General features: G+C 39.7%; 1 protein-coding gene across 7 annotated transcripts in view; it reads right to left on the minus strand.

Annotated features, from left to right (window-relative positions):
* Positions 1-26,574, minus strand: part of ATF1 (activating transcription factor 1) — a 54,246-nt gene that overhangs the window by 18,712 nt on the left and 8,960 nt on the right. For 5 of the 7 annotated variants that reach the window (XR_009565588.1, XM_030835073.2, XM_070046446.1 and 2 more), the window contains exons 3-4: positions 2,581-2,700; positions 213-313 (exon numbers count right to left, since the gene is read on the minus strand). Coding sequence is in view for 6 of the 7 variants with exons in the window: in XM_030835073.2 (XP_030690933.1) it covers positions 213-313; positions 2,581-2,700 (221 nt within the window). In the remaining variant the exon portion in view is untranslated. The remainder of the gene's footprint in view (positions 1-212; positions 314-2,580; positions 2,701-26,574) is intronic. The other 2 variants (XM_060306750.1, XM_030835080.2) reach the window with 1 other exon arrangement.

Consider the following 26,574-nt stretch of genomic DNA (forward strand, 5'->3'; position numbering starts at 1 on the left):
AGGGAACACAAAGTAGTTTAATTCTTTCATATTACTATTAAAGTTAGTAAATATGGATATCTAATACTTTGCCAGAAGATGAGTCTAAATTCCTCTTCAGCACAGCAACTTGGGCCCTAACACATGCTCCTTCTTGATATAATTTGCTTTGCCAGCACCATTCCAACTCATATGGTAATATAACACATGCAGGGTTTGACACGAGTACTCACCTGTAAGATGGGCGCCGTGCTAGGATCCCGTGGGTTTTCTGTGAGGAGCCTATGCTGTCAGATGAGTCCTGAGACTCTTCACTTTCTGATAAAGATGATACCTGAAAAACAGAACTGGTTTTACTATGATGAACAAAGCAGGTAGAAAAAGAATTAAATTTAATTTTTACTTTCAGAAAAAATGATCTGTCTTCTGCCACCCAAATTCCTTTGTCATTAAATCTAAGGTCGAAAAGAAAGAAATAAAAGGAAAAGAGAAAGTTTATTTCAGGAGCCCAAACTAAAGGAACATACAACACAGCAGGCTTAGAACTAAGAAGAAAGTCTATCCCCCAAATAAAGCAATACTACTTCACTAGAGTTGTAAAGATCAGTCTCTACACTGATGCACATTATTCAAAGTTTTTTTTTAATCATTAATGCTGTCTGATTTGGATTTTGGACATGCTAACTTTGAAATGTTATCAGATATCCAACCAATATCTAATTATTAGATAATGAAATTGAGGAGACTGCTGAATATACAAGCCTGTGAGTCAGGGAAGGGGTCTGGGTGAGACATATATTGGAAGTCACAGTTCTTTAGATAGTCCTGAAAGCCACAAGACTCAGTGAGCTCAATAAGGGGATAAATATAGGACAAAACCCAGGGACACTCTAACAGTAAGAGGTTGGAAAGAATGGGAGGAACCAGCAAATGAGACCAAGAACAAGCCACCATGAGGAATAACTAAATGAGCAAAGTGTCCTTGGAAAACTAGCGAAGACAGTGTATTGAGGAAAAAAGAATAATCAACCATGTCAAATTCTGCTAGCAGGTGAAGTAAAACAAGGACTGAGAACAAGCATTAGATTTGGCAAAGTGGAGGTCACTGGCAAGGGCAGGTACAAACACATGCAACTTAAATATCTGTAATAATTAGCTGTATCTCACTTCACAGTTGAATGAGTTAATACATGTAAAGCACTTAGTGCACGGCACAGCGCAAGCACACAGTAAATGTTAACTCTTATTAATAATAAACCTATTAAAACTAGTTACTACAATAACCATATGCAAGTTTTAAGTTATGATATCTTACAATTGAGGAAACGACTTATTTTCAATTTTTAAAATGTATTAAATTTCTCAGCATTTTTCTGAAGTTGCATTGTGACACCTGACTTCATCTTCATTAAAAAAAATAAACAAAACAGGCTTCTAGAACGGACATAAATTCTCTACCTTACTTACTCTCTACAGAAGGCCTTCCCCTGAACTATGTAGACTCAGATCTTAAATTTCCAGAGAAGCTTGTTTTACATTCTATAGTCTCCTTCAAAAACAAGGTCTAGTGTACTTCTACTTTTTTGTATCTTAAATCTTTGTCTTTAGATAGGAAAGAAAGATCACAATCTGTAATAATTAAGAAATAATCGCAGTAATGAATAATAAAGTAATAATTAAGGAAGATCTGTCACTTCTATATTTCCTCATGCACCACAGATATGCCATTTCTAATCTAAATATTAGCTGTTTTCCCTGTCTGTCCCTAAATTTACTCCAAAGCCTCCCACTGAACTCAAGTAAGAAAATCACTTCTAAAACTAAGAGATTCCTTATAACTAAGATCAAGTATTTCTCTTTAATAACAGCACTAATAAGAGTAAAATCTTCATATAAAACCTCAAAAATCCATGCAGCAGTCACCTTTCCTATAGGAAAAAAACCAAAAACAAAGACAAAAACAAAAAACACATAAAGATGCAGCTCTAGAGCTGACAACACTGCCAGACACTGTATACATTCAAGAGGAAAAAATGAGTTATACAGCTTTTCTTCCAGGATAGCTGCTTCTAAAAATGAGAGATGACCAAAGGCATTCTGAGACTCACAGGAGCCAGAAGATAAAATGGGGAGAAAGAGTAAAAAGAAAAGGAACCCAGGATGGCCTTTTCCTCCCTACTGTTGTCAGGTGTAAATATGAAGGTAGATAGATATAAATAAGAACTTCACTATGAGAGAACTTCTTTTATTTGATCGCCATAAAGCATAAGGTAGGTACTTTCTTAGTTTGCTAAAATGCTCACATCATCACCCTTTCTTCAGAATTCTCTTTTTCATGAAGGATACCACTAGGATAAAAAGGTGCTTTCCCTTCAGAAAATTTTTCATTTCCTTAAATTCTAAGCAATAACTTCTTCCCAAAATTGCCTTATATTTTTACCGGGTAGTATATACATGAAGCTAGAAGTTCTAAAATCTAATTTCTAAGACAACTTTATTATCTTGTTTTACAATATTATAACTATAGCAACTTCAGTGTGTCCAGAGACTCAGGGTTCAAAAGTCCCCTCTCTCAACCACTAAGTCTTTGAATTTCTGTACCGTTTGCACGTGTGGTGGGTGAATTACAGAAGACTGAGCTGTCTGGATGACCCCCTGAACCTGTACTTGCTCTCCAGGAAGAGGTACAATTGTCACTGGCGCAGATCCTCTTAATGACATCTAAGAACAAATAAAAATTCAATTAACATAATATAATTATACCTGTGCACGTAAGAAAGCTGAGTTCTTAATACTGGAAAATACATTTCAGAGCTTATTATATTTAACCACATCTATTAATCACATATTAGGTATCTTCTGTGGGCAGGAGACTGCATTAGGGGGTTGAGAGTAAAAACTAAACAAACAATAAGAGCTATAATATAAGCAGAGAAGTAGACAGCACTGTACTGTGGGAGCAAAGAAAGGGTGCTACTTCAGCTAGGTCTTGAAAGATATACAATTCCCTGAAGGTGTGCTTGGGGGATAGGGTTGGAAGGTATTTGGGGCAGAGGAACTGATTGTGTAAAAACATGGTGGCTCTTCAGAACATGTCATTCTGAAGATATCTGGTTAAAAAACAATTAAGAAATCAAGAATCAAAAAGTGAGCGAAATACCAACTTTGGGCAGTATCTTCAAAGAAAAATAAATTATAATTTCATGATTCAATTATTTACTTGAAATATTTTATTTCTGTGGAAAGTAGATGGGGTTTCATGGAAATACCACAATAAAATGCTAAACCAAGAAAAGCCCACCCGTCATCCTTCAAGACTCAGCTCAGGTTCTACCTATTCCAAGAAGCTTTCCCAGATATTTTCAGATCTCTCACCTTCCTCTACACTATCCTGGTTCATACCATCCATCTTGGGCTTAAATCACAAAATAAAATCCAAGGCTGCTTCTCAAGTCCTGAAAAACACCTTTATGACTCTTTTCTGTGTTTGCATCAGGCCCCCAGAACAATGCCTTATTCTGTTTCATTGAAGGTTCTTTACCCTTTCCCAAGACTGGATTAAATTCCAGTCTCATTATCTCCCAAATGCCCAGGTCAGGGAAATATGTATATAAAACTTTATCCAAATATCAGAAAGGAAATGTAAAAAAAACAGTACCTTTTAAAATCACACCTCCCCAAAATAAAATTACTTACGAATAAACCTGACCAAGGAGGTGACTTATACTCTGAGAACTATAAAACATTAATAAAGGAAACTGAAGATGATTCAAAGAAATGGAAAGATATCCCATGCTCTTGGAAATGAAGAATTAATTTGTTAAAATGGCCATACGACCGAAAGCAATCTAATGCGACCCCTATCAAATTACCCATGACATTTTTCACAGAACTAGAACAAATAATTCTAAAATTCACATGGAACCATAAAAGACCCAGAATTGCCAAAGCAATCCTGAAGAAAAAGAACAGAGCAGGAGGCATAACCCTCCAGGCTTCAGACAGTACTACAAAGCTACAGTAATCAAGAGTGTGGTATTGGCACAAAGTCAGCCATATGGATCAATGGAACAGAATAGAGAGCCCAGAAATAAACCCACACACCTATGGTCAATTAATCTTTGATAAAAGGGACTTCCCTGGTGGTCCAGTGGTTAAGACTCCAGGCTCCCAATGCAGGAGGCCTGAGTTCGATCCCTGGTCAGGGAACTAGATACCACATACGGCAACTAAAGATCCTGCATGTGGCAACAAAGATCCCCTGCAACTAAGACCTGGCGCAGGACTTCCCTGGTGGCGCAGTGGTTAAGAATCCTCCTGCCAATGCGAGGACATGGGTTTGAGCCCTGGTCCGGGAAGATCCCACATGCCGTGGAGCAACTAAGCCCGTGCGCCACAACTACTGAAGCCCATGCGCCTAGAGCCTGTGCTCTGCAACAAGAGAAGCCACCACAATGAGAAGCCCATGCACCTCAACAAAGAGCAGCCCCCGCTCTCTGCAACTAGAGGAAGCCTGCACGCAGCAATGACGACCCAACGCAGCCATAAATAAATAAATTAATTAAAAAAAAAAACTGGTGCAGCCAAATAAATAAATAAATATTAAAAAGAAAAATCTTTGACAAAGGAGGCAAGAATATACAATGGGAAAGACAGTCTCTTCAGCAAGTAGTGCTAGGAAGGCTGGACAGCCACATATAAATCAATGAAGTTAGAACACACCCTCTCTCACCATACACAAAAATAAACTCAAAATGGCTTAAAGACTTAAACATAACACATGACACGGTAAAACTCCATGAGAACATAGGCAAAACATTCTCTGATATAAACTGTACCAATGTTTTCTTAGGTCAGTCTCCCAAGGCAATAAAAATAAAAACAAAAATAAACAAATGGGACCTAATCACACTTACAAGCTTTTGCACAGCAAAGGAAACCATAAGCAAAACGAAAAGACAACCTAAGGAATGGGAGAAAATATTTGCAAATGATGTGACTGACAAAGGTTTACTTTCCAAAATATACAAACAGCTCATACAACTGAACAACAAAAAAACAAACAACCTAACTGAAAATGGGCAGAAGACCTAAATACACATTTCTCCAAAGAAAAAACACAGATGGCCAATAGGCACATGAAAAGATGCTCAACATTGGTAAGAGAGACATGCAAATCAAAATTACAATGAAGGGGAATTCCCTGGCTGCCCAGTGGTTAGGACTCTGTGCTTCCACTGCAGGGGACATGGGTTTGATCCCTGGTTGGAGAACTAAGATCCCACATGCCACATGGTGTGGCCAAAAAAAACCTACAATGAGGTAGCAGCTCACACCAGTCAGAATGGCCATCATTTAAAAGTCTACAAATAACAAATGCTGGACAGGGTGTGGAGAAAAGGGAACCCTCCTACACTGTTGATGGGAATGTAAGTTGGTGCAGCCACTGTGGAAAACAATATGGAGGTTCCTCAAAACTAAAAAATAGAATTAGCATATGGTTCTGCAATCCCACTCCTGGGCATATATCCAGACAAAACTTTAATTCAAAAAGATACATGCACCCCTATGTTCATAGCAGCACTATTCACAATAGCCAAGACATGGAAAGAACCTAAGTGTCCATTGACAGATGAATGGTAAAGAGATGTGGTACATATAGACAATGGAATACTACTCAGCCATAAAAAAGAACAAAATAATGCCATTTGCAGCAACATGGATGCAAATGGATTATCATACTAAGTGAAGTAAATCAGAAAAAGACAAATACCGTATGATGTTGCTTATATGTGGAAATATGACACAAATGAACCTATGAAACAAACAGAATTGCAAACAGAGAGAACAGACTGGTGGCTGCCAAGGGGAGGGGCTGTGGGAGGGATGGAATGGGAGGTTGTGGTTAGCAGATATAAGCTTTTCTATATAGAATGGATAAACAACAAGGTATACAGTACAGCACAGAGAACTATATTCAATATCCTATGCCAAACCATAATGGAAAAGAATATATAAAAAAATGTATATATATATGTATATATATGTATAACTGAATCACTTGGCTGTACAGCAGTAATTAACAACACTGTAAATCAACTATACTTCAATTTAAAAAAACAAAACAAAACAAATAACAAAACAAACCAACCTTTATCCAGGTACTGAAAACTGCAGACTTTCAGCACAAACAACTCCATTCAACCTCCCTCACACACACTAAGAGACATGACCAAACTCTACCACAGCTTCTATCAGTTCAAGGCTGAGTCCCTAGGATGACCCAGCCTCCTTAAAATGCCTCCTAGAGAAAGCTCAATGCTGCCAAAATAATTAACTGTTTGTTCTAGCCAAAACCTGACTATAGGCCTTTGACCTCACTTTTCTTAGAGCACTTACTTTAGAAAACTTGCAGTTGTCAATCTCTGACCCTGGAGATAAACAAATCTTGTACAACCCAGAAATGTCTTTCTCAAGGACCTGGGAGTCATCCCTTCGCAATGTAGGCATCAAGAAGGATAGGGCCTTTGTCTACCAGTCTCTGTTGGAGGATGGGAGCCTAAATTTGATAAGCACCAATTAGCAAGTGGACACAAATGGCTGAATCACAGTGACCAACCTCTCCATCTAACATCTTCAGTACTTTTCCTTTAGCACACTCCAGCATTTCAAAAGGGACCCACCTTTTGTTTCAGCAGAGTTGAGCTCAATTTATGCTGGAGTCTCTCTTCCCTACTGCACTAGTCTGAATGAAATCTATCTTGCTGCCTTTAACAGGTGTCTGGCTCTGTTTCTCACTGACAATATCCCAATATGGGGACACAGAAATTAATGAGTAAAAATAAACAGAATTCATGAATCTGAAGAGTCCAGCTCTAGAGTCATCATTACACTCAGAGGTCCCCTTACTTTTCAGACCCTAACTAAAGCCACTCACTCAAATAATGAGGAGAGCTTGTGAGGGGGTTAATTTACGTTTCTAAAGGGATAAAAGCAATCATTCCTCCAGAGTTTCTGGCAATCCTTGTGATTTTGTGCAGACTGAGGATCTGGCAGGCAGAAAAGGAAAAACAGCACCAGATTTTGTTTTAGCTAGCAGTCATCACTTCCCCTTATTATCACTGTTCTAACCTCACAAAATGCTCATCACTCAGGGTCCCAAAGCCTGGTGTCTTCCCACTGCCACTCTCAAATGTGATCATCTAAATCCTGAGATCTTTCTCAAAGAAGGAAAAGAGGGACCTGCTGTTCCCCACCCCCCAATTTTAATCTGCAGTTGAAACACAGATGATTGCCTTCACCTGTTACTTTTCAGTGCTGTCTGAGCCTTCTGCAATGATAGAAATGTTCTAAATCTGCACTATCCAATATAGTAGTCAGTATCAAGCATTTGAAATGTGGCTAGTATGACTGAAAGACTGATTTTTAATTTTGTTTAACTGTAAGTAATTCAAATTAAAATTGAAATATCCACTTGTGGCTGCCATACTGAACAGTGCAGTCTGAGATCTTAGAGCTGTAGCACGTGCTAGTACACTATAGCACCAACCTCAGAACCCCTCTTAGGAGATGTTAGAAGAAGTAGAAAAGGATTTTTTTTGGAGCTGCTCTGATTAAATTGGGAGCTGTAGGACTAAGGCCCCCTGATTGCCTCTCACTCCACAGGGTAGCTGAGCTCACTCTTATTCAAGTGACTGGGCAAAAATTAGCATTCTCCTTAGCTCCCTAATTAGGGGATCCCTGGACCACAAACACTTGGGTGAGGGAGGGTGGGAAGTTAGTAGAGTGGCAAGGGAAAAGAAACCTCTATTTAACAGAGTTTGAATCCAAAGTCTTCTAAATCCAGAAAGGCATACAGATTTTGGAGTCAGACAGGCTTGGGCTGATTTTTAGCTTAAGGCAATCATTTGCTGCTCTGTGATGCTAAACAAATTACTTAACTTCCCAGGACCTCAGTTTCCTCCTTTGTAAATAGAACTAATAATACCTTTTTCAGAGTTACAGTGAAAATTAAATAATAAGTTAAAAACAAAAGGTGTGTTAAAAAAATTGTGTACACACAATAAATAACAATTTAGAAAATTTAAACACTGAATGGTCATTTGATAATATTAAGGAATAATTTTTTTAGGTGTGTTAATAGTATTGTAGTTATGTTCTTTAAAGGAGTTCTTATATTTTAGAGATACATACTGAAATATTGAAGGCTTTAATGATACCTAGATTTGCTTCAGTATAATCCAGTTGGTGGTGGGTTAGGGGGGACAAGGAGCCGTGCTGAAACAGGGTGACGGGAACCATGATGGCTTAACCTAATCATCTCTTCTTCTGAATATGTTTGAAATTTTCTGTATTAAGTATTTTGAAAAGTAAAATATTGAACACAATAATGGGTGGTCCTGTGTCGCTCCAGAGCCCAGTGCTCTTTCCAAGACATCTTATCCCTCCTGGTACCACTGACTTTTAAAACCTCTAACACTCTGTATGTTCTCAATTTGCTTTCTACACAACAAGTTTATTTGTTTTGCCTTTTCATTTCAAGGAAAAAGGAAGAACAGACTGTTTTGACATTTGGAATAATGATTTTTTACTTACTTCAGTATCAACTATGGCAAACCCTTAAGCCCAGGGTATCCTGCACAGTTATTAATGGACTGGAGCCGTTATTTCAAAATACAAATGAAAAATAAAATGAACCAGAGCTGTACATCTTTTAGTTTATTATTTCATGTAAAGATAATTTAACTGTAATTTTGTGGTTTTAATTTTTTTGCCCCATAGTTAAGCCTACGCTGTACTTGCCCCAAAATGTCACTACTTCCTAGGTCTCAAAAGATTCAAATGATCCTTGGACAGAGAGGATTTATACATGGTAAACTGACCAAAGTAAAGAATTCATACTCAACAGCATGCTTTCAGGAAAGTGTATCTCCTATACTATTATTTACTTCTTATTTTTCTTTAAAGTATATATCTGCTTTTGTAAACTCAAAGTACTTAAAAAGAAAACCTTAGGGCTTCCCTGGTGGCACAGCAGTTGAGAGTCTGCCTGCCGATGCAGGGGACGTGGGTTCGTGCCCCGGTCTGGGAAGATCCCACATGCCACAGAGTGGCTGGGCCCGTGAGCCATGGCCCCTGAGCCTGTGCATCCGGAGCCTGTGCTCCGCAACGGCAGAGGCCACAACAGTGAGAGGCCTGCGTACTGCATCAAAAAAAAAAAAAAAGAAAAAGAAAACCTTATTTCACTATGATAAATAGAAACTAGTATCACTTGCTGTAAGTATATGGTAACTATAAAAATAAATATAATGAAAACAATGCTGTTACTAAATATATTTTTAACTTAAAAACAGGGTAAAATTTTAGATGCTTCATATTTCTTGACACTTCTCTGTCCTCTGCTTCTTATATTCTAAAGACTCTATAGATTCTAAATCACCAAGCCAAAATCTGAAGTACAGTGAGAACAAATAAAAGAGTAAACAAAATCACCTATCAAGGTAGATTTGAACTGCTCTCAAAGGAGAGGCGGGAATAAGAGGCCAGATTTTTCTCTAGGTAAAGATAGGGGACCTCCTATTAAGCTGGGACTTTCAAAGGGCCACATCATCAGGGTAAAGTAACAGAAGGAAAGTTGCCTAGGTATGGAGGAGGGAAGGGCTGAAGAAGATGTAACTAGCTCTCCAGCAGACTCAGAGCCCAATTAACATCACCTAGGTGGTACAAAAAGACAAAAAGAGCCTCAAACCCTGAAGGCGGTTCCCCAGGCACCTGGCAATAGTAAATTCTTTCTGGAGAAAGGCACACTCATCCTTGGCCACAAAAAATTCCCACAGTTTGTCAAGATTAATGGACAGTAAAGAATAAAAAATAACAACAAGGCACCAGGAGCAAGATGCAAAAACAGCAGACAGCACAAGCAGACCCAAGTGATTTTTAGATATTGACATTATAAAGCAATTATGCTTACTATGTTTAAAGAAACAGCAGATTATGTTTCAAGACAAGCTTGAAAATGTCTTCAGTAAATAGAAAACTACGGTCGATTTGAAAAAGAACCAGATTTTCTAAAAATTAAGATATAATACTTGAAATTTTAAATATCATTGTTCAGGGCTTCCCTGGTGGCGCAGTGGTTAAGAATCCGCCTGCCAATGCAGGGGACATGGGTTCGAGCCCTGGTCTGGGAAGATCCCACATGCCGCGGAGCAACTAAAACCGTGCGCCCCAACTACTGAGCCTGTGCTCTAGAGCCTGTGAGCCACAACTACCAAAGCCCACGTGCCTAGAGCCCATGCTCCGCAACAAGAGAAGCCACTGCAATGAGAAGCCTGTGCACCGCAACGAAGAGCAGCCCCCACTCGCCACAACTAGAGAAAGCCCGTGTGCAGCAACGAAGACCCAACACAGCCCTCCGCCCCCCAAAAAAGTCATTGTTCAGATATACCAAACAAAGCTAAAGGGAAACTTAGTGAGCTGGATGACAGGTAAGAAGAAATTATCTGAACTGCAATACAGAGAGACAAACAGATGGAAAATATAAGAGAGGTTAAGAAATACAGAGAATAGAGTGAGAAGAACAAAGAGTAGGATACAGGCAAAATCTGAAGATATAATGCCTGAAAGTGTTATAAAACTCATGACAGACACCAATCTGTACATTCAAGAATCCTAGTAACTCCCATGTGGAATAAATAAAAAGAATTCTACACCTTGGGACTTCCCTGGTGGTGCAGTGGTTAAGAATCCACCTGCCAATGCAGTAGACACGGGTTCGATCCCTGGTCCAGGAAGATCCCACATGCTGCAGAGCAATTAAGCCCGTGCACCACAACTACAGAGCCTGTGCGCCACAACTACTGAGCCCGAGTGCCATAACTACTGAAGCCCACATGCCTAGAGCCCGGGCTCCACAACAAGAGAAGCCACTGCAACAAAGAGCAGCCCCCACTCGCTGCAACTAGAGAAAGCTCGTGTGCAGCAATGAAGACCCAACACAACCAAAAAAAAAAAAGAAAAAAGTCTACACCTAAACACAACACAGTGGAACCTACAAAAAAACGAAAGGTAAAAAGAAGACTATAAAAGCACCCAAAAGAAAAAAAAAAGATTATATTTAAAATAGCAACAGTCCTGTTTTAAGCTTACTTCTCAAAAGCAACAATGGAAGACAGAAGCCAGCAGAATATTTTGAATGTGCTAAAATATAACTTAGAATTCTATGCCCAGTGAAAATACCTTTTAAAAATGAAAATGAAATAGGTATTTTCAACAAATAAAAATAGAGCAGCAGACCTACATCAAAGTAAATTCCAAAGCAGTGGTTCTCAACCAGGAATGATTTTTGCCCCCCAGGGACATCTGGCAACACCTGGGGACATTTCGGGTTGTCATAATGGGGTGGGGTGGTTGGTACTGACATCTAGTGGGCAGAGGCCAGGGGTGCTGCTAAATAGCCAACAATGCACAGTCCACCACAACAAAGAATTATGCAGCCCAAAATGCCTGCAGTGCTAAGGTTTTTCTAAAGCAAATACTTAAAGTAAAAGAAAAGTAATCTTAAATGGAAGCTGAGACATGTAAGAAGGAATGAAGAGCAAAGAAATGATAAGTACGTGGGAAAAAAGCAAATAATGATGAATACATAAAAGAATTATGATGTTTTATGGGATTAAAAGAGAAAAAGATAAAATTAAATCCTAACAACAGTGACAAGTGAGAGGATAAATGGGAAATAAATGTTTTAAAGTTACTGGAATGTCTGAGAGGAAACGTATTAACTTTGGACTTTACTAAGTAGGCATGCTATAATTAGTAGTAGCTGAGTTTATGTACAGTCCAAATTGATACAAGTGATGGCAGGATGGAATGAGAAGAAATAACTCAAAAGAAGACAAGAAAGGAGAGAAAAAGAAACATGGAACACGTGGATCAAAAAGTAAAAAATAAGATGGTAGGTCTAAATTTATATGTATGAGTAATTATGTCAACTGTATATGGATCAAAGCTCTGTTAAAAGTCTAGAAGATTACAATGGAATACTATTCAGCCATAAAAAAGAATAAAATCTTGCCATCTGTGACAACATGGATGATCTTGAGGGCATTATGCTAAGTGAAATAAGTCAGACACAGAAAGACAAACACCACATGATTTCATTTATATGTGGTATAAACAACAACAACAACCACCTCACAGAGAGACTGGTGTCTGCCAAAGGCAGGGGGTGAGCAAAAAGCACAAACTTCCACTTATAAAAACAATTACTGTACTGCCTATTTGAAACTTGCTCAGAGTACCTTTTAAAACTCCTCATCAGAAGGAGAAAAGTATTTCTAACTATGTGTGGTGAGGGATGTTAACTGGACTTACTGTGGTGATCATTTCCCAATGTACACAAATATTAAATCATTATATTGTACACATGAAATTAATACAATGTTATATGTTAATTATACCTGAAACAAACACAACAAAACAAAAACCACAATGAGATACTGCAACACATTCATCAGAATGGTTACAACTTAAAGAAACTCACAATACCAATTTTGGGTACTTAAATGTATCAACAGCGCTCTCATATACTTCTGGTGGTGTTGTAAATTGGTGTAAGTTTATAAAATTGTTGGCAGTATCTACTATAACTGAACATTTGCATATCCTATGACCAATTCATGGGCAGCACAGACATGTACAAGTGTGTGCACTAAGCACAATTCACAATATGTAAAAACTGAGGGGAAAAAAGTCTAGGAAACTAGATCTTTTTTTTTTTTAAATCTAGTTATATACTGTTAACAAGAGATACACCTAAAACATAACCTAAGGACACAGAAAGTTTGAAAATAAAAGCACAGGAAAAAAAAGATGCCATTAACATACTAAATTAAAGCCAAATTAGTATCAAATTAGACTCTAAAGTAAAAAGCATTTCTAGAAATAAAGACACAAAAGGGACAATTCTCCAGGAATATACAATTTTAAAATCTAGGGACTTCCCTGGTGGCGCAGTGGTTAAGAATCCTCCTGCCAATGCAGGGGACGCAGGTTCAAGCCCTGGTCTGGGAAGATCCCACATGCCGTGGAGCAACTAAGCCCGTGCGCTGCAACTACTGAAGCCCATGAGACTAGAGCCTGTGCTCCACAACAAGAGAAGCCACCGCAATAAGCATGCGCACCGCAACGAAGAGTGGCCCTTGCTTGCCACAACTAGAGAAAGCCCGTACGCAGCAACAAAGACCCAACACAGCCAAAAAACAAACAAACCCAGTAGAACTCTTTAAAAATAAATACATAAAATCTGCATTCATTTAATAACATAGCCTCATAGCACACTTTCAATCACACAGCATAAATTGAAGGACCACTAGGCAAAATCAGTCCACAATTATAATGGAAGATTAATGCAATGCTCTCAAATTAGTCATAGAACAAACAGACAAAAAGTGATAAAGACGCAGAATATTTAACAACATGACCAACAAAGCTGAACTAATAAATACACAGAACTCTGCATCTAAATGCAGAATATACCTTCTTTTCAAGAGCACACTAAACATTTTTTAAAAATTATCATAGATTCTATGATAGCAAAGTTGTATTGCAAATTAGTTTCTAATTTATTAATTTTATGACCAAAATCACACACATTCTATTATTTCATGGGAAAAGATATCAAGAAACCACAAAATTGCTTCTCAAGAAAAAAACAGGGAATTCCCTGGCAGTCCAGTGACTAGGACTCGGTGTTTTCACTGCCGGGGCCTGGATTCAATCCCTGGTTGGGGAACTAAGATCCTGCAAGCTGTATGGCGCAGCCAAAAAGAAAAAAAGTACTCAAAATTATATCATTACTTAGAAAAATGCACTTAGTATGAAAATTCTGAGATACAAACTCAGTTTTCTTTTTTTTTTTTGGCTGCACTACATGGCATGTGGGATCTTAGTTCCCCGACCAGGGATTGAACCCATGCCCCCTACAGTGGAAGCGCAGAGTCCTAACCACTGGACTGCCAGGGAATTCCCTGAAACTCAGTATTTTTTTTAACAAATTCACCAAAGATGGAGTCTTATTACCCTTAATGATAGAAACTTGCTGGTCATGCTTCCTCCAAATAGTTGTATGTGATATAATGTACCAAAGTTTCTTCTAAGGTTTAATCGTTCTTCTTAGTCCTTTTACCACAAAAACCTCCTTCATCAACAGAGAATGCTACTGTGTGTACTCATATTTGCTTTGAAAAAGCTCATGTATACTCAAGACCTCTTGGGTTTCCAACATTCAGACATTTTCAGTGACCTCACTAAGTCTATCAACACATTACAATACTATTTTGCTACTACGTACTATACTTCAGTTGTAGATTAGAACATTCACTCTATATTCTGCGGAACATTCATCTCTTACCACAGACTGTTAAGTGAGACCTCTCATGTTAAACCCCTCCATATATACTGATTAACTTAAAATTAAGAACCTTTTGGTCTATTAGTTCAGTCATTACTTTCCGTAATTTGGGGCTGTAATCTAATAGTTCCATAGGCCAAGTCCAGAGTATTATTAACACTACAGACACAGTTATTATAATAACTGTGATGTATCTAATGTCTACTATAGGTAAAATTTTTATTATAGCATGATATTTGTAAATTATATGTACTCTCACATCCCACTGAAGAAATTAGCTATTCCTTATAAATACATTTTCTCATACTTTCTCAAGCTAAGAGTCATTCCATTATAACAAAATATCTCATTTCACACTGTCTGCAAAATAAATGGATAGATGAAGAGAAAATCTAAGCTGTTCATAACTCTTAATCTGCTTTCAAAATGAAAGAATGCCAGTGAACCACTTTCTTACACCATATACAAAAATAAAAAAACAGATTAGGGCTTCCCTGGTGGCGCAGCGGTTGAGAGTCCGCCTGCCGATGCAGGGGACACAGGTTCGTGCCCCGGTCCGGGAAGATCCCACATGCCGCGGAGCGGCTGGGCCCGTGAGCCATGGCCGCTGAGCCTGCGCGTCCGGAGCCTGTGCTCCACAACGGGAGAGGCCGCAACAGTGAGAGGCCCGCGTACCGCAAAAAAAAAAAAAAAAAAAAAACAGATTAGACCTAAGTGCCAGATCTGAAACCATAAAACTCCTAGAGGAAAAGAGACAGTAAACTCTTTGACACTGGTCTTAGTAATATTTTTTTGGATCTGTCTCCTCAGTCACGGGCAACAAAAGCAAAAATAAATAAATGGTACTTCATCAAACTTAAATACTTTTGCACAGCGAAAGACAATATCATCAAGACAAAAAGGCCGGACTTCCCTGGTGCACAGTGGTTAAGAATCCACCTGCCAATGCAGGGGACACGGGTTCAAGCCCTGGTCTGGGAAGATCCCACATGCTGTGGAGCAACTAAGCCAGTGCACCACAACTACTGAACCTGAGCTCTAAAGCCTGTGAGCCACAACTACTGAGCCTGTGTGCACAACTACTGAAGCCTGTGTGCCTAGAGCCTGTGCTCCACAACAAGAGAAGCCACTGCAATGAGAAGCCCATGCACCACAACGAAGAGTAGCCCCCCACTATCCACAACTAGAGAAATCCTGCATGCAGCAATGAAGACCCAGTGCAGCCAAATATAAATTAATTAACTAAAAAAAAAAGGCAACCTACTAAATGGGAGAAGATATTTGCAAATGATATATCCAATAAGGAGTTAATATCCAAAATATAGTAAGAACTCATACAACTCAATACCAAAAAAACCCCAAACAATCCAAATTTTAAAATAGGCAGAAGACCAGAATAGACATTTCCCCAAAAAGACATACAGGATCGCCAACAGACACATGAAAAGATGCTCAATATCACTAATCATTAGGGAGATGCAAACCAAAACCACAATGAGATATCACCTCACATCTATCAGAATGGCTATCATCAAAAAGACAACAAATAACAAGTGTTGGCAAGGATGTAAGGAAAGGAGAAACCCTCATGCACTGTTGTTGAGAATGTAAATTGGTACAAACACAATGGAAAGCAGTATGGAGGTTCCTCAAAAAATTAAAAATAGGACTACCATATGGCCCAGCAATTCCACTTCTGGGTATTTACCCAAAGAGAACAAAAACACTAGTTCAAAAAGAAATATGCACCCCTATGTTGATGGCAGCATTATTTACAACAGCCAAGATATGGAAGCAACCTAAGTGTCCTTTGATAGATGAATGGATAGAGAAAATGAGGTACGTACGTGTACACACACACACACACACACACACACACACACACACACAGGAATATTAGCCACAAAAAAGAATGAAATCTTGCCATTTGCAACAACGTAGATGGATCTAGAGGGTATTATGCTAAGTGAAGTGAGACAGAAAAACAAATACTATATGATTTTACTTATATGTGGAATCTATAAAAACAAATAAAATGAACAAACAAAAGATACAGACTCATAGAGGAGAACAAACAGGTTTGCCATAGGGAGGGGAATGAAAGGTTGGGCAAAATAGGTGAAGGGGATCAAGAGGTACAAACTTCCAGTTATAAAATCATATGATCACACCAACTGATACAGAAAAAGCATCTGATAATCTAACATCATTTCATGGGAAAAATAAAAAAACAAAAAACCTCTCAGAAAACTAGGAATAGAAGGGAACTTCCTCAAACTCAAAAAGAGCATCTATAAAAGACTTACAGCTAATGTCAGGTTTAATGATGAAAAAATGAATGCTTTCCCTTTGAAACTGGGAACAATGAAAGGATGTCCATTTTCACCACTTTATTCAAGATAATTCTGGAAGTTCTAGCCAGTGCAATAAGGCAAGAAAAAGAAAGAAAATGCATACAGATTGGAAAAGAAAGAAAACCAACTCTTATTTGCAGATGACACGACTATACATAAAAAATCCTAAGGAATATTAAAAACAAACAAAACCCCCAAATCATCCCTCCTAGAACTAATAAGTGAGTTCAGCAATGTTGCAAGGTACAAGATCAATAAACAAAAATCAACTGCATTTCTATGTCCTTACAACAAACAAGTGAAATCAAAGTTAATACAATATCATCTACAATAGCTCCAAAGAAAATATGCAATATTATTTACAACTGCTCCAAAGAAAATGAAATACTTAGGTGTAAGTCTAACAAAACATGTATGGGATCTGTATGTTGAAAATGACAATATGCTATGGAAAGAAATCAAAGGAGATTGAATAACTGGAGAGATTTACTATATTTGAGGACTGGAAGAGTCAACAAGATGTCAGTTCTCCCCAAACTGATCTACAGGTTTGCAGACACAGACAAGCTTATTCCAAAATTTATATGAAAAGGAAGAAGACCTAAAATAGCCAAAACAATTTTGAAAAAGAAGAATAAAATGTGAGGAATCATCTTCCTGATGTTAGGGCTTACTATAACATGGTAAGACAGTGTGGCACTGACAGAGGGACAGACATATAGATCAATGGAACATAATAGAAAACTCAGAAACAGACAAATATGCCCAAATGATCCTGACAAAGGTGCAAAAGCAATTCACTGGAGGAGAGATACTCTTTTCAACAAATGGTGCTGTAGCAATTGTACATACATAACAAAACCCCTCAAATCTATACAAAAAATACCTTAAAATGAATTGTGGACTTAAATGTAAAACATAAAACTTTTAGGAAGAAACAGGGAAAAAAAATCTTTGAAATTTAGTTCTAGGCAAAGAGCTCTTAGATAACATCAGCACAATCCATAAAAGGAAAAATTTATAAATTGGACCTAATCAAAATTTAAAAACTTTAGCTCTGTGAAAGACCCTATTAAGCAAATGAAAAAGAAAAATTATTCTTCTATTCCCCATACGATTCATACTGGAAACATCGAAATAAATTCACCTAGATTTCTAACTCTCTATAGAAGAATCTTTCTTTTCTAAAAAGTAAAATCAATATGACCAAGCACATCCAAAACATTAGATAATCACCAGGTAAGAAAGGATTACCAAAAACACTGGTGCACACGCACGGGCACACACATTCTTAGCTTATCCCTGGACAAACCCTTGGGCTAAATTCTCATGTCAAAAATATGAATGGAATGAAAATCAATCTGTTTTAGAAGTGTTCTGGAGCCAAGCCTGTTTGTTAATTTCTTAAATTATCCTCATTTATCATCATCCACTGCCTGGAGGCAACAAAGGACTGTGGTGATTATAAAGTCTGCAGTTGTAGTGGACACCATGATGCAACAGCCAGATCCCCTTTTCTCTGGTAAAAGACTTATTCCCCAGCTGCTGGAAGACAGCTGCTGACAGTGTTCAGTTGTCAGCCCTCTTTGGAATTGCCCTGGCTGATGAGAGTCACTCTGCCTGAGGTCACACGTACCCCTTCCCGGGTCAGTCAAGATCCAATGCCTGGTGCATGCAGGAATATAAAGGCCTGGCTGGTCCCTTACCCCAATTCTGAAGAGCTATCTCAGCTTCTAATCTCCCTATAGGGTCAGTTGAGGTCTTCATTGAGACTGAATCAAAGTCCAACTTTTCCCTCTGTTCAATCCTGCTTCCTCTATTCCTTTCTTTCCCTTCCACAGGTGGCAATCCCAAGAGGACCTCCTAATAAACCTCCTGCATGCTAATGTCCATCGCATTGTCTGCTTCTCAGGAAACCCAAGCTGTAAGAGAAGTCAAACTGCTGGAATTCAAATCATGTCTCTAGCCTTACTAGTTGTGTGACCTCTAAAATGGGGATTAGAAAAGCACAGTAGGTTGGTAAGAGGTTTGAAGGCATTAAAACATGTAAAATGCTTACAATACACTTGGCACACAGTGGATACTCAATAAATGTTACCTATTACTATCAACATTGTTTTCCCCATTCACACATAGTTAAAGTACACAAATTTCTCTATGGTATGAGAATTACTGAAAGTTAGGAGCTGGAAAAGACTTTACAGATCACCAAGTCCGATGCCTTTATTTCCAGATGCTGAACATCAAGTCTAAATAAGTTAAGTGGGGACTTCCCTGGTGGCGCAGTGGTTAAGAATCCGCCTGCCAAAAAAAAAAAAAAAAAAGAATCCGCCTGCCAATGTAGGGGACACTGGTTCAATCCCTGGTCTGAGAAGATCCCACATGCCTCGGAGCAACTAAGCCCGTGCGCCACAACTACTGAGCCTGCGTCCTAGAGCCTACGAGCCGCAACTACTGAGCCCACGTGCCACAACTACTGAAGCCCACACACCTAGAGGCCATATTCTGCAACAAGAGAAGCCACTGTAATAAGAAGCCTGTGCACCGCAAGGAAGAGTAGCCCCCAATCGCCGCAACTAGAGAAAAGCCTGTGTGCAGCAACGAAGACCCAATGCAGCCAAAAATAAATAAATAAAATGAATTTTTTTAAAAAAGTGATTTAATAAATAAGTTAAGTGACTTAGTCAATGTTCCAGAGTCACTAAGTGACAAAACCAGGATTCAGACCAGGTCTTAAGCAAGGTTGCCTCTCAGTCTATATATACTTTGCAATTAAATGAAATTCATCAAGTACTGAGTCCCTCCCCTTCACCTTCTTGCCATAATTGAACCTCTGCTCTCCTCTGGAGAACACTGCCTCTCTCCTGCACTCATACCATGAGCCTACAGACAGAGTTGGTATTTCCTTTGCTCTTCATTGCTACTTCCAGGCCACTGTCCCAAGTTCTACCTGAAAACTCCCAAGTTTGAGGCTCAGAGCAGTAGACTGTCCCTGTGGCAGTCATGTCCCCTCATTTCTTTAAGACTTTAGCCCCAGGATCAGTCTGTTCTCTCCAATACTATTCCTGATGTAATTTGTGGTGATTTCAGTATGCAACATCCAGTATCCTTCCATGTCTGGGCCAGTTTTTGATTCCTCTCCTCCAAAGCCCTGTCTTCTACCCTTCTTGGCCACCCACTCCCATTGTCATACCCTACAGGGTTTCTGAACAGGCATTTGGGGTAGGACAATTCTTCCACGTGCAGGAATATCCTGCACAATGAAAAACATTTAGCATCTCTAAATTGCCCATTAAATGCCAGTGGCAACCACCATCCCTAACCCCCTACATATTTCTAGACATCTCAGTGGGGAAGCAGTACCACTCCAGTTGAGAACTACTTACCTAAACCTTATCATTACCAATAACCCCTCCTATAATCTCAAATTCAAGTATCCCTCTCTCTGAGTACCACCTACTTCCAACTCACTACCTCTACTATTTGGACTCTCAACAATTCTTGGACTCCACAGGAACTTATAATCCATCGAGTCTACTATCTTTTCCCTGCTCTTGACCCCATCAAGTCCCCACTTCTTCCTTATACAGCTTAAATTTCATGGTACAGCATTATAATCACTGTATCACATAACCTTCAATGTCCTTGTCTTTTTTTGCTTTGCTGTAGTCCCTGGACTAAACAGCAACCTGTTAACTCACATACTCTATGCCTGTAACCTGTATGCAAGTACCTGAATCTGACTGGAGAAAGACACACAACTGAACTTAATGGTCACACTTTAAGTTCATGATCAGTAACCTCAAGTGGACTGTTAATGCTCTCCAACAATCCTACTATATATCCCTAGTCCACTTACGTTCTCAAAACATTTTATCTGACTGAAAAACAAAGAAGTTATCAAAAGGAAACTTTCAGAGTACCTCATTCCCAATCTACCTACCTAACCTGTATTTGATTGCTTTCTTATTATGAATGAGGTACCTATGCTCATGTAAAATAAATTTTCCACTTGCAGACTAATGCTCATCCCCGCCCCTCCTGAAGGACATCATCCCAGATTGTCCTTTCTATATGTCCTGTGTCATCAAATATTATTGCATCACTCCCACTGGTATATAGACAGGCTGTTAATTCCTCCCATCATAAAAAGTAATAATAAAAATAAAACTTCCATGACTTATAAAACCCCCTCCAGCACTTCATTTTGTAGATCCCTTTGCAGCAAAACTCCTCTCTACTCATTTTCTCCCCTCTTTTCTTTTTCCCATGTTCTCTTAGATCTAATTAGATTTTTATCCCCACTTCGACTGAAAACAGTTCTTGTCAAGGTTGTCAATGAACTCCATGTTGCCAAATACAGTCAACTCTTGTTATTTGTGGTTATGTTCTATGAAGCTGCCATGTACACTGAATGAGCAAATGCTGAACCATTGTTCCTAGGGGAAATACAGCGTTAGGTTGCTGCAAGCCTCTGGGCACAATATTTTCATCAACCGGTTAACGTATAACCTGGTTTTAAGTGTGTTTCTGTTTAAAGACACCTTATTTAATACAGGCATACCTTGTTTTATCGCACTTCACTTTATTGTGCTTTGCAGATACTGCATTTTTTACAAATTGAAGGTCCGCGGCAACCTTGCTTAGAGCAAGTCTCACTGAAGGCACAAAAAGTTAGCACTTTTTAGGAATAAAGGTTTTTTTTTTCCCTTGGCCGCATGGCTTGTGGGATCTTAGTTCCCTGACCAGGTATTGAACCCAGGCCCTCGGCAGTGAAAGCTGGACCACCAGGAAATTCCAGCAATAAAGTATTTTCTAATTAAAGTATGTACATTGTTTAGACAGAATGCTGTGGCACATTTTTTTTATTGATTGATTGATTGCTGTGTTGGGTCTTCGTTTCCGTGCAAGGGCTTTCTCTAGTTGTGGCGAGTGGGGGGGCCACTCTTCATCGTGGTGTGCAGGCCTCTCACTGTCGTGGCCTCTCTTGTTGCGGAGCACAAGCTCCAGATGCGCAGGCTCAGTAGTTGTGGCTCACGGGCCTAGCTGCTCTGCAGCATGTGGGATCTTCCCAGACCAGGGCGCGAACCCGTGTCCCCTGCATTGGCAGGCAGATTCTCAACCACTGCGCCACCAGGGAAGCCCTATGGCACATTTTAATAGACTACAATATAGTATAAACATAACTTTTATATGTAGTGGAAAACAAAAAATTTGTGTGACTTGTTTTATTGCAATATTAGCTTTATTTTGGTAGTCTGGAATATAGTACTGTTAATTCATTAACATTGAACTTATGGTCAACAGCACTACAAGTCACACCTGAATGAAACTTATCTAACACATGTATTTTCTACATAAGGTACATCACAGCCTTCTTGCACTTAACACTTAAGCCCTATGCTTAGAGGCCATTTTAAACAGCAACATCACCAACAAAAAGCACAATAATGTGAAAAACACAGCACTAACTAGACCACAAAAAGGAGAATTGTTTATAGTATGAGACCTAAAATTGTAAGACAGAGTATTGCATTGTTCGAGCTCAACTGAGAAAGTGACTTAAATTTTTCACTACTCCACACATGTCCACTAATGACCACAAGAGTGCATACTGATTTTGGGGTTACAAATGAATTTTTTCAAGTAGGTGAATTTGCAAATACAGAATCCTTGAGGGACTTCCCTGGCAGTCCAGTGGTTAAGACTGCACATTTCCACTGCAGGGGGTGCAAGTCTGAACCCTGGTCAGGGAACTAGGATCCTTCATGCCACAAGGTGCAGCCAATAAAAAAAAAAAAAATCCTTGAATAATGAAGATAGACTATATAACAGTTACTGTTACTCCTCATTTGACCTACCAGCAGCATTTTACATAGTTGATCATCACCTCGTTCCTAATTTCCATGATCCCCATTTCTCTTGATTTTCTTTTTACTGCTTTGGCCATCCCTCTTCAATCTCCCCAACCCCCAAATGTTGGAAAGTCCCAGAGTCAAATCCATTGACCTCATCTCTGACTACACTCACCCCCAGTAATGTCATGTAGTCCCATGACTTTAATTACACTTATGTTAAATATTTAGATATTGTCCCACAGCTCTCAGATGCTCTGTTCTGTTTTTCTCCCCACTTTTTTTTCTTTTTTCAGTTTGGATAATTTTTGTTGGCCTATCTTCAAGTTCACTGATTCTTTCCTCAGCTGTGTCCAATCTACTAATAAGCCCAAAAACATAATTCATCTATGTCACAATTTTTATTTCTAGCATTTCCATTTGACTCTTTCATACAGTTTCTATTCCTCTGCTGAAATTTACCTCCCGTTCATACATGTTGTCCACTTTTTCCACTATAGCCTTTAATATATTATTATTATTTTAAATTCACTATCTGATACTTCTAACAACTAGTCATCCTGAGTCTACTGATCATTTTTACTTCTGACAGCGGGTGATTATTTCCTTGCTTTTTTGTATGTGCTTCATAATTTTTGCCTGAATGATGGACATCATGTGTAGTAAGATAGTAGAGACTGAGGAAACAGTATTCATGCCTAAAAATGGCGTGGTAGTTCTTCAGTACTTCTTCTACTAGGCTTTTAGTGCAGGTGGTGGCTGGGGGAGGGATGAGTCAATCTATCCAAGAATTGAGCAGGGTTTGGGTTTTGTTATGATTACCTTAAGTACACAACCAGCTCTAAATTCCTCTAGTGTGACCTTCTGCTTAGGGTGGGGCCTGGTTTGCCAGAGGGTTTTTCTCAGTGATCCTGCTCCACCCTCAGCTTTAGGCTTTCTCTGTGCACCTGACCCAGAGTGTCTCTCCATACTCTTAGTCCTCCCCAGGGATAAACTGCTATTGCTTTACTTGCTGGAGGAGCTAAGGGGAGACTGAGAAGTTGCTCTGTTATCCTGGCCTAGTCTCAGTCTCAGGGGGTAGGGCTTTCTCCAAGTAGTAGGAAAACTAATGGTCTGAACCCAGGAAAATTTTCTGCCCTTCCCTCAGGGTTTATGTATTTTCTTTTTCTTTTCACTTCTACCCACACTGGAAAATGGGGTTTATTCCCTTCCCCCAGTGGCTTAAAGCTCTTTTCCACAGGGAAGAAGGGTCCAGGCAGGCCTGTACCACCTAGAGAGGCTTTCTCTTGTCTCCCTTGCTTCCCCTAATCTTTCTCATGAGCAACTCTTGGGGATCCCTGGAGTGGGTGTTACCTACCCTGTGTCTGCAGCTCCCAAGGGTTCTATGTTCTCATACTAGCCTACACTTAGACTTTAGCAATTCAATAAAAATTTAGCTAAATTCTTCTCTTTTTTTGACCATTTTTAATTTCTTTAATGTTGTATCTACTTTATTTATTTTTATTCTTGGCTGCACTGGGTCTTCGTTGCTGCCCACGGACTTTCTCTAGTTGCGGTGAGCGGGGGCTACTCTTCATTATGGTGTGCAGGCTTCTCATTGCGGTAGCTTCTCTTGTTGTGGAACATGGGCTCTAGGCGCGTGGGCTCCAGTAGTTGTGGCTCTCGGGCTCTAGAGCGCAGGCTCAGTAGTTGTGGCACACAGGCTTAGTTGCTCCGCGGCATGTGGGATCTTCCCAGACCAGGGCCTGAACCCGTGTCCCCTGCATTGGCAGGTGGATTCTTAACCACTGTGCCACCGGCGAAGCCTCAATTTAGCTAAATTCTTATTTCCCCCTGTATGACAGCCCTGCCTTCTTCCTGTACTCTGCTACTGCTACAGGTGAGCCATGCCCACATGCCACTACTAATGTGTTGAAAGAAGTTATGATTTTTGTATATTATAGCTTACTCTTGTTTTACAGTGGGAGCAATATGCTTTCCAGCTTTCTACGTCCTAAAGAGAAGCCAGAAATCACCCAATGAGTTTAAATACCACCTATATATCTACAATGCCTAAATTTACATTTCCAGTCTGGACCTCTCCCCTGGACTCCAGACCATATATATCCAACTACCTATTGGACAAATCTACTTGTATGGTTTGGCAGACAAATTCTAAGGCGGCCCCTATGGTCCCCACCTTCTGGTGTTCATGCCTTTGTGTAATCCTCTCCCCTTGAGTGTGGGAGGGATCTGTGGCTTGCTTCTAACCAACAGAATAAGGCAAAGATGATGGGACGTCATTGCTGTGATTATGTCACATTTTATGGCTAAGGAATGGGATATCATTCCCTTGATTATATTATATAAGACTCTGTCTTGTCAGCAGACTCACTCTCACTCTCCTGCTGAACTTAAAGTAGGAGGCTGCCATGTTGTGAACTACTTATTGGAGAGGGCCAGGTGGCAGCGAATTGCAGGCGACCTCTAAGAGCTGAGGGTGGCCTCCAGCTAAAAAAATTAAAGTTCTCAGTCCTACAGCTGCAATAAAATGAATTCTGCCAACAACCTGAGTGAGCTTAGAAGTGAATTCTTCTCCATTCTAGTCTCCAGGTAAGAAGCCAGCCCTAGCCAACATCTTGACTGCAGCTTGTGAAACTCTGAAGCACAGAACCCAACTAAGAGAAATTTTAGGATAATAAATGTGTGTTGTATTGTTTTAAGCCACTAAATTTGTCGTAATTTGTTTTGCAGCAAAGAAAACTAACAAATAGTATCATAAATTTAACATGCCCAAAAGCTAAATTCCTGATTGCCAACATCTCCCCAAAAAGAAAAAAAAAATGTGCCAATGTTGTCCATCTCAGTAAACAGCAACTCCATTCTTACTGTTATTCAAGTCAAAAACTGTAGAGTCAATCTTGACTCCTTTTTCCCTCTACACCTACATCCAATCCAAAAGCAAACACTGGGGGACTTCCTTGGTGGTGCAGTGGATAAGACTCTGTGCTCCCAGTGCAGGGGACACAGGTTCGATCACTGGTCAGGGAACTAGATCATCCCACATGCATGCTGCAACTAAGAGTTCGCATGCCACAACTAAGGAACCCACCTGCCGCAACTAAGACCCGGTGAAACCAAATAAATAAATAAATTTTTTTTTTTTAAAAAAGCAAACACTGTTGGCTTCACAACCAAATTATATCCAGAATCTAACTTTTTTTTTTTTTTTTTGCGTTACGTGGGCCTCTCACTGTTGTGGCCTCTCCCGTTGCGGAGCACAGGCTCCGGACGCGCAGGCCCAGCAGCCATGGCTCGCGGGCCCAGCCGCTCCGCGGCACGTGGGATCCTCCCGGACCGGGGCACGAACCTGTGTCCCCTGCATCGGCAGGCGGACTCTCAACCACTGTGCCACCAGGGAAGCCCCAGAATCTAACTTTATCTCACCACCACCACTAATACCACCTTGGTCCAAGCCACTACTGTCTCATGCACAATCAATGTAACAGCCTCCTAACTGGTTTTCCTACTTCCACTCCACAAAGCAGCCAGAGGAATCCTATTAAAATATCAAAGTGCTTTCTCTGTAAAATATCAGTCAAATCAGGTTTTTACTCAAAAACCACTCCCAAGGTTCCTTATCTCACCCAGATTAAAAGCCAGAAATCTTACAGTGGCATACAAGGCCTACATTATCTGGCACTCTCCTCTGCCATCCCAAACCTCTCTGCCTCATCTTGTATCCCTCTCCCCTCATTCATCCCTTTCCTACCACACTGGCTGCCCTGCTGTTCCTTAACCATGCCAAGCACATATCAGTCTCAGAGTTTACAGCTGTTGGTCCATATAATTGAAGAGGTATTTCCACAGATACGACTTCTCAGACCACCTTACATAAAAAGGCAAGTCCCCATCCCCATCAACAACCCCCTATTCCTCCTACCCTGCTTTATCAGCCTCCACAGCACATACTACGAACTGATACATTTTATTCTCC

Source organism: Globicephala melas, chromosome 10 (genome assembly GCF_963455315.2).
Source record: "Globicephala melas chromosome 10, mGloMel1.2, whole genome shotgun sequence".
Taxonomy (NCBI): domain Eukaryota; kingdom Metazoa; phylum Chordata; class Mammalia; order Artiodactyla; family Delphinidae; genus Globicephala; species Globicephala melas.